The following is a 14,333-nucleotide window of genomic DNA, read 5'->3' as shown; positions in this document are numbered from 1 at the left end:
CTTAAAAACGGGACTCAGGTCACATTAGGTGCAAACAACTAAACTAACTCACAAGGCATAAACCAATTGCTCACTAGGAACTTATGTCTCACACAACGAAAAAAAGAGGGAAAATTAAATACAATTGATGAAAGATATAGAAAAACATCTTTTTTGCGATGACGGAACAAGATCGTATCGGGGTGGGGTTCGGGACGACGATCCCGATTGCATACTTATCGGTTCATGAGGAAAGATGTCCTTTACAAATTAAAGTTCTGCATTAAGTGAGCTTTTAATCCTAATAGCTGGAAAACCAAGGTGTTTAACGAAGTTATAAACCTTTACTTTTAGCCACCAATAGGTAAATGGATTAGGACAAAACTAAAAGGGCCACTCTCTCTCTCTCTCTCTCTCTCTCTCTCTCTCTCTCTCTCTCTCTCTCTCTCTCTCTCACACACACACACACACACACACACACACTTCTTTTTTTTTTGTAAATCCTTGATTTATTTACAAGTGGGAAACCTCTAAGCGAGGAAAACCCAGAAAAAGAAGAGTAACCATAGGCTTCACTACCTAGAAGCAATCAAAGTAAATCCTATAGGCATCAAGAGTGATGTCCCCAGCATCATAAGCAAAATGAAGCGCGTGACCAAGCGAGAACTTGAAGTAATGGAAGGGATCAATGTCATTGGCTTGGAACATGAGGTTGTTCCGAACATGCCATATGGTCCAAAAGACCCAGAATCGGACCCAGCTGAAAAATACAGCAAACTGAGACTGTGATGCTTGTAACACCCCAAAAAGCCAAAACCGTCTGTGAAAAATGCCCGAAGGGAAACGAAGCCGAAGAGCAATCGAGACCCGGCGAATGAACGATCTGGAGCATACGCAACCCCACAGTAAATGTGGGACAGTCTCCTCAGTAGCTTTACATCGGACACAACGTGAAGGCGCAATATGACGTGCATGTAACAAGCTACCAACAGAAAGAGCACCAACCAAACAGCGCCACAAGAACAGGCGTTCTTTGAGAGGCAGATGACTTTTCCAAATGCGAAACAATGTACGTTTCCACCATATTGAAGATTTGGAGAGAGACCATAGCTGATTACCATGTCCGACGATCCATGCATCCGATTGCAAGAGGGCATAAACTGTCCCAGGCTGAAATACATTTCATAGCAGTGGTTCCAAGATTCCAATCAGATAGACGGGAATCCACATTCAAGCGAGGTAAAGGAGAAATATCAGCAATCATCCGCTGAATTTCTCTCCAAAGATGAGAATAATGGGATCCCAATTGAAAACGATCCGCCGCAACAGAGAAGGAAAGAACCTGAGTAGTGTCATCCACCACTTGATGTATCTGACATATTCCTTTTTGAGAAAGAAAATACGCCTGACGAGGTGAACGGTCAACCAAAGTGGAAGAAAATACACGAGTCCAATGCAAACTCTCTAGCCGCAGGGAATTGCCCATCAAAGATCGGGAGCCATGCCATATCATATGTGAAGTAACTTCCTTCCAATCAATAATGAGAGAAGAAGTGAAAGGACATCCCGGAATGTGTCCTTCAAGTTTTCCACATATAAGATCCCAGTATGTGGATTGCCAATGACCATAGAATGGCGTGACAATATGCCGACACAAATGGGACACCATGAGAGTCCAGGGTTGCTGCTGGTCCAACAAAACCGGCAAAAGCATAGCTTTCGTAGCCAAAACATGACGTCTCAAATCCAAAATATTCAGCCCTCCAAGGCGCTTAGGAGAGCATAACTTGTCCATAGATAACAATCTGAGGCCCTTTCCGCGAGATGAAGTGCGCCAGAAATGCGCCAATATACTTGACATAAGGGACTTCAATCGGGATTGAGACCAATATAGCAAAGGTAGATAAAACTGCACATAAGCTACAAGAATGCATTGCACAATTCTAAGACGCACATGAAGCGGCCAAGTGGACAACTTCCAATAATGTAACTTGGAGTGCAAGCGCTCGGCTACCCAATCCAATTTTCGTGTAGCCGATACAGTCCAACCCAGCGGATAACCCAAATGACGAACTATAATGTTCGGAGGAACAAGTTCGCCTGGCCAAAGCAGCTTATGTCAATCATACTCAATCAGAGCCAATAGTTTAGATTTACGAAAATTCACTTTGAGGCTTGCTGCCAATCCAAACAAATGAAGAGTGTGCATAATTTGTTCCACATCATCTTGGTGATTGCGAGGCATAAAGAGAGAATCATCTGCATAAGCTTGCCCAATAAAATGTTTGCCAGAGGGTAATTTCAGGCCTTGCAATCTTCCAGACGAAGTCAAAGACTCCAAATACATAAGCAGGGGATGAGTAGCAATCGCATAAAGCAAAGCACTGAGAGGACAACCTTGCCTTACTGAACGTCCCAAATGCCAAGGATCTGTGACAAAACCATCCAACAAACCGGCAGAGGTACTGTCAGCATACAAGAAATAAACCATACAGGATAGCTTAGGCCCAAATCCCAGCCGAAGCATGGTATCTGCAATGTAATCCCAAAGAACAGTGTCAAATGCCTTTTCAATGTCAACCTGCATGACCAATACATCTTGTCGAGTGTATTTCGCATACTCTATGCCAATGATGACATTTGCTAGATTATCAGTAATTTGCCTTCGTGGAATGAAGCCATACTGAGATGGATGCAAACCATCATGCAAAAACCCTTTAAGTCTATTGACAAGCATTTTGGCCAGCAATTTATAAACCACAGGCATGAGCGTAATCGGCCTCCATTGCGAGAACTCTTCACAAAGTGCTTGCTTAGGAATTAACTTGAGCAAGCCTTCTTTCCAAGATGAAGGCAAAACTTGTTGCTCCCATGCCCTGTTTATCATTAACAATAGTGGCTGGTCCAGGTAGTCCCAAAACGACAAGAAAAATTCTACAGTAAGGCCATCCCAACCGGGAGATTTCCAACGGCCCAAATCACACAAACTGGCATACAATTCTGTCTCCGTGAAAGCGGCTTCCAAAAGCTGAGCCTGGTGGGCCGATAAAATCGGAGCAACTTGAGATAAAAACAAGCGACGAGCCTGTCGACCTTCCTGCGTGAGAGAAGAGGCCTCAAAAATTTTGCCATAATGAGATTCCATGGCCCGTGCAAGCCCCACACGAGAGGTAGTCCAATCACCAGTCGGGAGTTTAATCCTCTTAATAGTTTGAGACTGCCTAGAAAGATGTAGATGACGAAAGAATTGTTTAGAAGTGCATCCTTTATCCGCTATAGCCTTTTGGCGAGCTCTAGTCCGCCACTTTGCCAATTTTCTCTCATCATTACAACGCAACAAAGCACGAGCAAAAAGCAACTCTGTCATCTGGATTTCAGTAAGAGATGAAGTGTTAGCCAGATGCATCAAACTTTGACAAGTGCCTTTGGCCTGTTGAACTTGCTCTCTGAAATGTGATAAATAGTGTCTGCCATAATCCTGGATCTCACACACACACACACACACACACACACACATTATGATTATAATATAGAAACCTGAATGAATACACCCATGCATGACACATAATTTGTGTGTGTGTGTGTGTGTGTGTGTGTGTGAAAGTGTGTGTGTGTGTGTGCGTGCGTGCGCGTGCATGGGTATGAATACGAGTAAAAGGATTGAAAGATGAAAGGAGAAGATATGTATAGCAAAAAAAAATTTATGTGCAAGAAATAATTTGAATACAAGTGTGTGTGTGTGTGTGTGTGTGTGTGTGTGTGTGTGTGTGTGTGTGTGTGAGTACGTGTGCAAGTAAACATTGATATAAATAGTAAAAAAAGCATAAATCTATTTTTTTCAATGAAAAATGATCTTGCGAAATTGATTTGTAACTAAATATATTATGTATATATGTACTATGAGTATAGTAATTGTAAGTATTTAATTATTATTTATTTAACAATATATACATATAACATTCGTAACTATGATATACAATAATATAGTTTTGAGCATGGCCAGCTATAATAAATAGTATTATGTATAATAGCTAAAGTATTTAGCATTATATTATTTATATAATATAATATTTATTATATAGCAAGGTAGTTGGTCATGCTCAAAAGTTTTAAATAGTATTTATATTATTTGTAATTATAATGTATAATAATATACTATAAAATAATACAGTTCATAGCATTAATATAATATAGAGAAGGCAAAATTGTAGCTGAAGAGAGAGCTGGCTAGATTTTCTTTAGAATGAATGAGTCCACAACGTTCTAGCCATTGATATGGTCATTAAATATAATATCTCTCAGTACTACCTACCAACTAGATATACATAGTAATGATGGATGTACAATAGATATTTAATTTGACAAGAAAGCAATTGTGACTAGCACTCGAAAAAACCATTATTTTTCAACCAATCAAAGTAAGGATAACTCTTAAATCTATCCGGTTATTGTTTACGAAATCTCTACTATATGATGCTGATTTTTGTTTCCAAAATCTCTACCATATGCTAATTTTATAATTAAAACCATTCGTTAAATAAGGGCTACGTAATATCTCAACCGATTTTTCTTAATTCTTGTTGGTACAAATACACTAGAATGCCATTTTTTTCAAGCACTGGTTAATTTTCACATGGGACGCAGCTCTAACGAAAGACACATAGTCGTGAAGCTTCTTAATACAAAAGTGGGGAACAAGGATGATTTTTGACGGGGTGGGCCACCTTTCAAAATGACGGGTTTAAATTATAGGTATTTTTTCACAATTTACTTTATTGTTTGACGGCGGGCACTCAAAATAAGTGGCTATATTTTAGGGCCAAAATGCCCGAAAACGAGCATGACAAAAACGGCATTTCAATGTATTTTCACTGGTTGAAATTTGGCAAAACCGACTAGAAATATATCAAGCCCTTACAAAAATGATTCAAATTTACTAGTTTTTAGTTAGAATAGGTTCGAAATATGCAAAGAAAATTATAAGAGTGTACTTATTTTGACCTGTTTTTTAAAAAATGCTTGTATCGAGCCCCAAAGATACATCATACCCCCCCCCCCTCCTCTTTTTTTTGGGGGGGAGGGAGGGGGGGGGGGGGGGGGGGGGGCGGGAAAAAAAAATGGTAATTGGCGTTGCTGTTTCAAGTTTTCACGTCGCAGGATCAGAGCCCACAGATGTGATAAGGTGAGCACGTCAGCTCGTACGAGAAATTGCGTAGCAAAAGCCAGATGGGTAGGAAGTTTCCTGTGAAGCTTCGCGGAGGTGCCTTTCTTATATAAACCCAAAGCTTACCCCCAACAATCTGCACCTTATCCATTCGCCTACGCCGGACTCTGCCGTCTCTGCCCCCTCTCTGCGTCTCCCTTCCCTCCCTGCGCCCCCCCCTCCCTCACTACGCCCCCCCTCCCCGCGTCTTCCCACACACTTCTATCCCCTACTCCCGCCCCTCCTGCTGCATCCCGCAATGTCCTCCACCTCCATCCCCATTTTGCCCCCGCGGCCCCTCGGCATGGCCTCCTCGTCTTGGGCCCCAATTCATTCCGGCCGGCGGGCCTGGCTGACGCAGGGTAAAGTTGTTCTAAGACCCATCCGTTGCTATGCCTCCTCCTCCTCCTCCCCTCCCTCCGCCCCCTCGTCATGCCCTTCCTCGCTGTACGCCGTGCTTGGCGTGGACCGCGATGTCAGCTTGTCTGCCATCAAAAGCGCCTACCGGCAGATGGCCAGACGCTACCATCCGGACGTGTGCCGCGGATCAGATGTGGAGGCCTGCACCCACAAGTTCCTAGCGGTGCAGGAGGCGTACGAGATCTTGTCGGATCCGGAGCGGCGGGCGGACTACGATTTCAGGCTGCTGCATCCCTTCTGCGCGCAAGCCCTCGGCAAGGGTACCTTCCGGTCGAACTTCCGCATGTCGAAGCGCAGGGGGAGGGCTGCGCAGGCCCGCAGCGAGGCGTCGGCAGGCTGGAAGCTGCAGTGGGAGGCGCAAATCAACATGCTGAAGCAGCGCCAACGGCAGGGGCGGTTTGCAGCGGGCGCGAAATCCTGGGCTACGAAGTCGGGTTGGCGAGATGTGCAGAATACACAGGCATCCGCCTGCTGATCTCTCTGCTCTCTCTATCCTGTGGTGGTACTCTCCGCTCGATGTGTACAGAACTTCTCTTCTTTTGTGTGTTTCACAGTAACACGGGCTTATTTAGATAGTGCCCACGGAGTCTCTGCTTGGGGGGACAACACAGGCAATCTACTTTATATAGGGATCCTAATTAAAACTCATTTGCTTCTCACTTGCCAAAACTGTGCTTTGACACATGAGGCTGTAGCCTCCTGCTCAGAAGAAGCATTGTCCCCTGCTGCATTTAGCTCGGACGAAGCCTTCATTGTAATTAATTCGAAGAGCCTTCTCCATTGCAGCCCACCTGCTGTCCAATTTTCTATAGATGTTTCTTGGACGCCCATAGAGTGGGGTACTATTTCAATTGACAAAAAATTTTATCTACCTTTGGTAAACGGTTTCTTTAAATGGCGAATTAATGTGAGCATCAAAGCTTCTCTTTTCTAGTACTTCTGCCTTGCAACAACTCCTCCTCCTCCTCCTCCTCCTCCTCTTCTCCTCCTCCCCCCCTTCTCTCATGGCAGCCCGTCCCTTCTACCTCCGACATCTAGCCCAACTGCTGCCTAGAACTAGAGAGAGAAGAGAGAGGAGAGAGAGAGTTAGAGAGAGGGGAGAGAGAGTTAGAGAGAGAAAATAAAGTTATAGAGAAAAGGTGTCTGTCGAGAACTTCTCTTCGCTGTCAATTTTATCGGCTTAAAACCTCGTTGATAGTGTGTACTCCACTGTCTAAGAACGTGCCGAGAATTCTGTTTGCTGTCTAAATCCGATTGGCTAAGGCGTCAGTATTAAAGCAACCGGAAGCGCTTAGAAAACTGTGGATACTGAATAATTATTGGCATAAATAATAATGTGCAATAGAATGGCTTAGGATGTTAAACGGGCAACTAGGGGCATACAATGAGTAAAAAAACAAATTCCATTAAATAAATAATGAGTGAATTAGATAACCTTTGTTATTAAGGTTTTTCAATTAATCTTGTGGAAAGCTAAGGTTTTCAGGTCGATTAAACATTGCAACTGTCTGCGAGAAAACGCTGCATCTGAATTATATGAGGTGGCCCTCTCTCTTACAATTTTGGCCGCCCCTCTCTCTCTCTCTCTCTCTTTCTTTGATCGCCTCTGTCTTGTCTTTCTTTTTTTGTCGTACGGCAAAACCGTCTATTTCCATGCAGAAAAGAAATAATATAGTTCTTGTCTATTTCAAATCCAAACCAATAATATCTTCTTGTCTATATATCAAACTTATATGGACAACATCTAGGTGAGTAAAGATGGGACCTTCCTCCAAACTGAATAGGGTTTTTATTTTGGCCCACCCCTCACTCCCAAAAAGGTGAAATAAAAAGTGTGCGCGTCCTGAAGTTAATAATAGCATAGGTTCTTGTGCCTATTTCACTCTAACATCTAATTTGATCTTTCTCCAAACAGGGTTTCTAGGGTTTCTATTTTTGCCCTCCCATGCCCCTCACTCCCAAAAGCTTGAAAGAAAAAGTGTGTGGGGGTCACTCATAAATATGTAAGATAGAAGGTGAGTGCAAAAAGGGTTTTTTTCTCTTGAGGAGTTATAGAAAATTTTCATACATAAGGGGTTTTGTAATTGAAATGGTGAAATTTTTGGTACAGTAGGGACACTTTTATTGTAAACAATGTTACAAAAGGGGTGTTTCTAAAATTTAAAAATCCCTAAGTGGGGGGGTTTTTTAAATACCCCTAGGGGGTTAACAAAATGACCCCCCTAGGTGTCTCCTCCCAAAAAAAATCTAGATAAATTAATAACATAAGGTGTTGTCTATTTCACACTAACATCTATGTTGTCTTGGCACTTACTAATTAATAATGTAATGTATGAGCTTGTGTGTGTAAACGTATAAATGTGTGTGTGTGTGTGTGTGTGTGTGTGTGTGCACATGCATATACATATATGTGTATATATATGTATGTGTGTTGAAAGCTTCAAACCACCTTGTTTTTTGGTTTTGTCCCCTCCTCTACCTAATCCATTAAGCCTCGCCCCTTACAAAGTCTTACATTGCCCACAAACGACTCGAGATAAAATGTAAATCACTTCAGTGGAGAGGAAAATAGATTAAAGAGTGGTGCTCTCTTGAGGGACAAGGAGGAGAGAGATCTCAATCCCCCTTTTTGCCCATAAGACAAAGACCAAAGAGATACAAATTGAGACACCCTCTCCTTTCACTTTGAGAGAGATATACTTCGTGGCATAAATTAGACCTTCCTTTCATTGAGAGAGAGAGAGACTTCATGGCTTGAATTAAGGTAATGTCTCTAGGAAACCCCCTCTTCTGCTCTGAGATGTGTGTGTGTGTGTGTGTGTGTGTGTGTGTGTGAGAGAGAGAGAGAGAGAGAGAGAGAGAGAAACACGTTAGAGAGGTGGGTTGCTTAGGTATCTTTATAATATGGGTTCAAGTGATAAAGGGATACCAATGGTAGAAGAGACTCCTATAGAGAGACTCTTTGATTTATTGAATCCCTTATATCGCTTCTCGACTTGAACATATTTGGCACAACCGCGCAAGGACTAGCCTAGGGCTTATCTCCATTCTTTGGTCCATTTCCAAGCTATTAGGATCACCTAATATCTTTGTACGAAGGTCGAGTTTGAGTCTTGGTTCACACAAATTTTCCAAATAGAGTGTGTCCAGGTACAAGAGACTTGAGCATAGGCCAAAAAGTGGTCAAAATTTATTGCTTCACTTCACCTTCTAATTAGATACTAAAACTATACTCCTAAGAGCTAAATATTTTTTTGGGGACTTATTTGGGTTTTTTCTAGATTTAATTGCGTATTTTTTGGAAATACATTTTTTGGGCTTAATAAATTATTGGGAAATCTAAAAAATTCTAGAGATGATTTACAAATCCCTATATCACTCCCAAAACTTTATAGCACTTGAATTGACAATCGCAAACTCCAAAATTTAAAATTTTTGAGCCTCTTTAAGCACTTTTTAAAGCTTTTAAGCTTCATAGCTTAATCTTTTGAAGCTTAAAACCATGGTTTTATGAACGTGACAATTTTTTCTTAAAGGGGGAGTATTTTTGAGTCACCTATAGCAATTGATTGATAGGAGATGAAAGCCTAATCACATTTATGATGCCCGATTAAGAAGAGGGTTTAAGGATTGAAAAGTGGTTTTGGATTTTGAAGTGGTTTTGAACACATAGAAGTGGTTTTGAACACATAGAAGTGGTTTTTCTACCTCCCTTTACCCTTTGGTTATTTCCCAATGGTCACAAGCACCTCTAGCCTTCAAGCTTTACTTTTAGCCTTCAATTGCTTCAATATCTTCCACAAATTGACCTTGCTCATGCTCTCATACTACTCAGAGAAGAATCTCCATCTAGGTATTTGTGGAATCAATTTCTTAAGCAAATAATTTAATCAACCATTCAACCTAAAGTAATCACACCGAATTCAAGCTTGAAAAATAGCACATCAAAATACTTAGCTTCTACATGACAAAATTAATGGGTACAATCTTTCCCCCACATGAATATTTACGAATTGTTATTCCTATCATAGGCCATAGCCTCCAAAAATATAAAAAATGTGGTTTTCTTTGCATGGCACTCTCCCTTTAACCAAAATAGAGAGCTCTATCTTTATTAAATTACTTGGGGCTAGGGGAAAGCTTTCAAGCTTTACAAAATATCAAAAAGTAAATATTATCTAAGTCTATGCTTTAAGCCTAAGCTTATGGAAATAAATGCACAAGCTTATTATCTAAGTCTATGCTTTCAGCCTAAGCTTATGGAAATAAATAAAATGATGTGCAAAGCTAGCATATATATATATATACAAAGCTTATTCAAAATTATGAATACCTTGCAAATTAAGAATTTGTGCGCATCCACCTTAATCTTCCAATCTATGCAATATCCAACAAATAATTCAATGAAATCAACACATAATCCATAGGCATACAAAGCATCACCACACACATGTTCATCAGGATGTAAGTACTCCAATAATCACACTGCCACCATCATACAAACCAATTGCAACAAACATAGGAAGTCACATCATACATTGATATACACCAAATTTATTAATATTTTTAATGGCATCACCCACAATATTAACATAATTTGGCATGATACAAAGACAATCCAAGCATCCTTGAATTATCTAAGAGGGTAAAAGACATTTTCATAACGCGCGCGCACACACACACACACACACACACACACACACACACACACATACACATACACATACACATACACACATGTGCTCATAACATTCTCACAACATACACGTGTGCTTAAAATATATTCTCATAACACACATATACACCTCATATTCACATTGTTTCTTACACATGAAATATATTACCTATCTATTCACCTTCACTCTTATACGCTTCTATATATTTACACACCTATACGTGTAAAAGAAATATAGGTGTGTATTTGTTTTACATATATACAGTTTTACATGTATATAACTATAGGTTTGTCTTTCTTTAACATGTATATTTTATGATAGGTTTTTATTTCTTTCACATATATCCTTTTATACACAAACATACATTTGTATGTATCAAAGTTTTCTCTCTCTCTCTCTCTCTCTCTCTCTCTCTATATATATATATATATATATATATATATATATTCATTTTTCAAATAATATAATGTCTACACACACACACACACACACGCACGCACACACATGCACATGCACATGTACATTCACAAGTACACGCACACACATGTACATTCACAAGTACACGCACACACATGCACATTCACAAGTACATGCACATGCACATGCACAAACGCATGCACACACACATGCACACACACACATTGACACATACACATACACATACACCTATGCACTTAGATATACACATAAACATAAACAATTTTATCTCTCTCTCTCTCTAGATTATAAAGAAGGTGACGATACAACCCACTCTATAAAAACTAAGCCATAGGCATAAGCTTAGATTTGTGAGCTTGTCATAAAGCCAAGACCATGGGTCATGTATAGTTGACTATCTTATGCTTGCAAGCCAAAATGAAATTAGGATGGATACTTATTCTTACTTCTCTTTTTGCTGGTTCTAAGTGTGCCTTCATGCCCATCCCTAGCTAGATATAGTTGACTATCTTATGCTTGTAGGCTTCTATATAAAGCTAGGATGGATTTTTATTCTTGCTTCTGTTGGCTGGTTCTAGTTGTGCCTTCATGCCCAACCAGTTGTGGCTCATATTCTTTCATCTTTGTAGTGCTTTCTTCCCTTGATGACTCATGTTATCCCTTGCCTACTACTGTGTCATGCTATTTAAGCTACTATGGTGTAGACTACCATAAAAGATTTAAATGGATGAGATGTGATGAGGGTAAATGAGGAAAGATGTGATGAGATGAAAAATGATGTGATTGGATGAGAATAGGAATACATATGAATTGGATATGGATTAAGTAATGTGGATAGATGTGGAACAACGTGAAAGACGAGAGTTCATTATATGTACATTATATTAAATGGTGAAACACACATTACATGGAGCTTTTCCAAAAGTTTTTTTAAAACTATATATTCTAGTGCAATTTGCAAGTGTAATCTATAACTTTTTATTTTGACAATTATAAAGGCAATTGCTTTTTATTTATAAGCTTGTTGCCTAAGTTACTATATTTGACATTAATAATATTGGAGTACCATGATCATTTTCAATATTTAAAGTCATAACCCCGATAACAAGGGGGCAAGGGTGTTGATGACAACTACCTTCCTCTCAAACAAATTCAAGTACTAACTTGTTTGTTATTTAGATGGTGGCAGGCATGAATCCTTCCCCTTTAGCTTTTCAAGTTATACGATGGCATGTGGGCTTCTACTTCTACACTTCAAGTTATACGATGGCATGTGTTATAATATTGACAATTATATTATCAATTTCAATTCAATGGTTGTACATCTAAAGTTTTGACCATAAATTGGTCAACAAAACTTAAATTTTTTAAGAATAAAATTTTATTTTATTATACATTATTGTGTATGCAAGTGTATGGTCTTGTTTCATGGGGTTGTCAAATCTAAACACACACACCAAGTTTCCTCATCAATCTTCGGGTTTGCCCAAAACTACACTTTGCCAACAAGCATTATAATTTGTAGGTACCCTCATTTCTTTTACCATGTTGTAAAAAGCATGTGTAAACGTTTACTGAGGGGTAGTTGGAGACACTTTTGGAACTTTATTGTGGGTTAAACTCCTACATTATTTCTTTACAATTCAACACTATAATTTTTTTAGATATATTTTTTTGCTACATGGTTAGAGGTAGTGCTACCACTTGGACGTTTTCTCCTTAGCTATGCGGAGGGAAATATAGAGACTAAAGGGTATAGGTAGAAAGGGTATATGTAGAAAAATATATATATTATTTTTGTACTACATGTGCTACCACTTGGTGGTGTCCACCTTTGCACCTTGGGTATGCAAAGGGAAACATAGAGACTATATTATTTTAAAAGGGTATATGAAGAAAAAATACTTGTATATATACAAATGTATGTATGTGTATATAGACAATTTAATATTTATAAAAGGATACGTGTGAAAGATACACAAAAAAATATGTTGACAAGTGTTTTCTTTAAATTTTTAAAGGTATAAGACATTTAACAAAATGTAATGTAGAGAGAGAGAGAGAGAGAGAGAGAGAGAGAGAGAGAGAGAGAGAGAGAGAGAGAGAGAGAGGAGTAAATCTAGTAATTAAGATTTTTCAAACCACACAACATAAACACCCGAGATGTGTGTGTGTGTGCGTGCGTGTGTGCGTGTGTGCGTGCGTGTGTGTGTGTGTGTGTGTGAGAGAGAGAGAGAGAGAGAGAGAGAGAGAGAGAGAGGAAGAGAGGAAGCAATTTCTAATATTCCCTTATAAGACACTTCTAACTATTTCTTTTTATGAGAAAAATGTGTGTGCTACATAATATTCATAGAAGATTGTACCACATAAAAGACCACCAACACCTATCCACATCTACATAATATCCCACATTAGAAGCGAGTACCACACACATATATACATATACATTTCATGACTTCCATAAAACCTCTCTGTAGACTTGCCAAAAAATTCTCTTAAACAGCCTCTCCCAAACTGAAGTCTAGGTCTAATTAAGAGCAAGCTCTATGTAGAGAAGAGAAGGCCACCCATCTGTCCTATAGTCTGACCTACCTTTTCATAAGGTCTATTTTTCTCTCTATAATTCATCACTTATCACTATGAGTTTACACCCTGGCTTCGATTAGCATACAACCTTTGTCTTAGCAATTCTAGCCATCAAAGCTACCTTCACAAGAGCACATGGATGTGGAGCTTAACCATCTTTTAGGTAATACATTATTGTTCTTCATTTTGGAATTTTTAAGTTTAAGTTTTTGTATTATGAAAGATTCTATTAATAAGTTTTGGTACTTTAAAAGATCCTATTGTTCTTCATTTTTGGCATTTTTAAGTTTAATTTTTTGTATTATGAAATATCCTACTACTCCACTTATATACACCACATGGTGTATCCTCTTACATGGTATCAGAGCTCCTACTTGTTGGTACAACTTCTAGCATAACTTTAGGAGAGGTAGCTTCTTCCTCTCAAGGACCCACCAACCTAATGGAAAGCTAAACAACAATTATTCTCTATGAAAGTTTAAGTTCAAGGTTAGCTTATTCTTCTATGAGCTTTGGGACATCGTCATTGGTGTCGATGTTCATTCCCCATTAATTATAAATGCACAAGGAAACCTTGCATCACCTACTATCCAACCTTGTCCAAGATTGGAAACAAAGAGATGCATATTCTTTTTGTGTCATTGTCACTAGCATGGAAGATAGTGTGCCGGCCATGTTAACATATATCCATAATTGTGAAACCATGGGTTACATAGCCAACACAACACCACAATCCATTGAGGATTCAAAATCTTAAAAATAATAGGGTTAATGAAGGACGCGTTCTTGGTCATGTGGTACAAAGTTAGATGTAGCTCATGCTTTTTTACATAAATATACCATATGTTTTAGTTGAGACAAGAATAGAATACACAACTCTTTTAGTGCAAGAAGAGCCACGAGTTTTGGGGGGGAAAGAAACTATGAGCATTAGGAGTATACTTCTTGAGAAGGATTTAAGTACATGCACTTTTTGGAAGAATATATATTATCGTCCCCAAGGTGGTAGCCTAGTGGATAATACTTTAGAC

The 14,333-nt window shown here is 39.3% G+C and overlaps 2 protein-coding genes across 2 annotated transcripts; one reads left to right on the top strand and one right to left on the bottom strand.

Moving 5' to 3' along the window:
- Positions 1-558: 558 nt before the first annotated feature.
- LOC147628354 (uncharacterized) lies at positions 559-3,346 on the bottom strand. Its single transcript, XM_086813040.1, has 4 exons — positions 2,269-3,346; positions 1,994-2,079; positions 1,646-1,888; positions 559-1,149 (listed from the first exon to the last, which is right to left on the bottom strand). Exons 1-4 carry the CDS (start codon positions 3,344-3,346, stop codon positions 559-561), a joined length of 1,998 nt encoding a protein of 665 aa, XP_086669166.1.
- A 1,940-nt stretch (positions 3,347-5,286) lies between these two features.
- LOC147628353 (chaperone protein dnaJ 20, chloroplastic-like) lies at positions 5,287-6,392 on the top strand. The gene has a single exon (XM_086813442.1). It carries the CDS (start codon positions 5,442-5,444, stop codon positions 6,075-6,077), a length of 636 nt encoding a protein of 211 aa, XP_086669568.1. The 5' UTR covers positions 5,287-5,441; the 3' UTR covers positions 6,078-6,392.
- The last annotated feature ends 7,941 nt before the right edge of the window (positions 6,393-14,333 follow it).

The sequence above is a fragment of the Cibotium barometz genome, chromosome 19, assembly GCF_041138505.1.
Source record: "Cibotium barometz isolate CiBa-2024 chromosome 19, ASM4113850v1, whole genome shotgun sequence".
NCBI classification, from domain to species: domain Eukaryota; kingdom Viridiplantae; phylum Streptophyta; class Polypodiopsida; order Cyatheales; family Cibotiaceae; genus Cibotium; species Cibotium barometz.
This window is presented reverse-complemented; position numbering and strand designations above follow the sequence as displayed.

Coding starts and splice junctions, on each gene's coding strand:
- LOC147628354 (XM_086813040.1), bottom strand. CDS start 3,346: ATGACAGAGTTGCTTTTTGCTCGTGCTTTGTTGCGTTGTAATGATGAG. Junction 1,889..1,993: donor CTACACGAAAATTGGATTGG/GTAGCCGAGCGC, acceptor GCTTATGTGCAG/TTTTATCTACCTTTGCTATA. Junction 1,150..1,645: donor AGCAACCCTGGACTCTCATG/GTGTCCCATTTG, acceptor AATGTATTTCAG/CCTGGGACAGTTTATGCCCT.
- LOC147628353 (XM_086813442.1), top strand. CDS start 5,442: ATGTCCTCCACCTCCATCCCCATTTTGCCCCCGCGGCCCCTCGGCATG.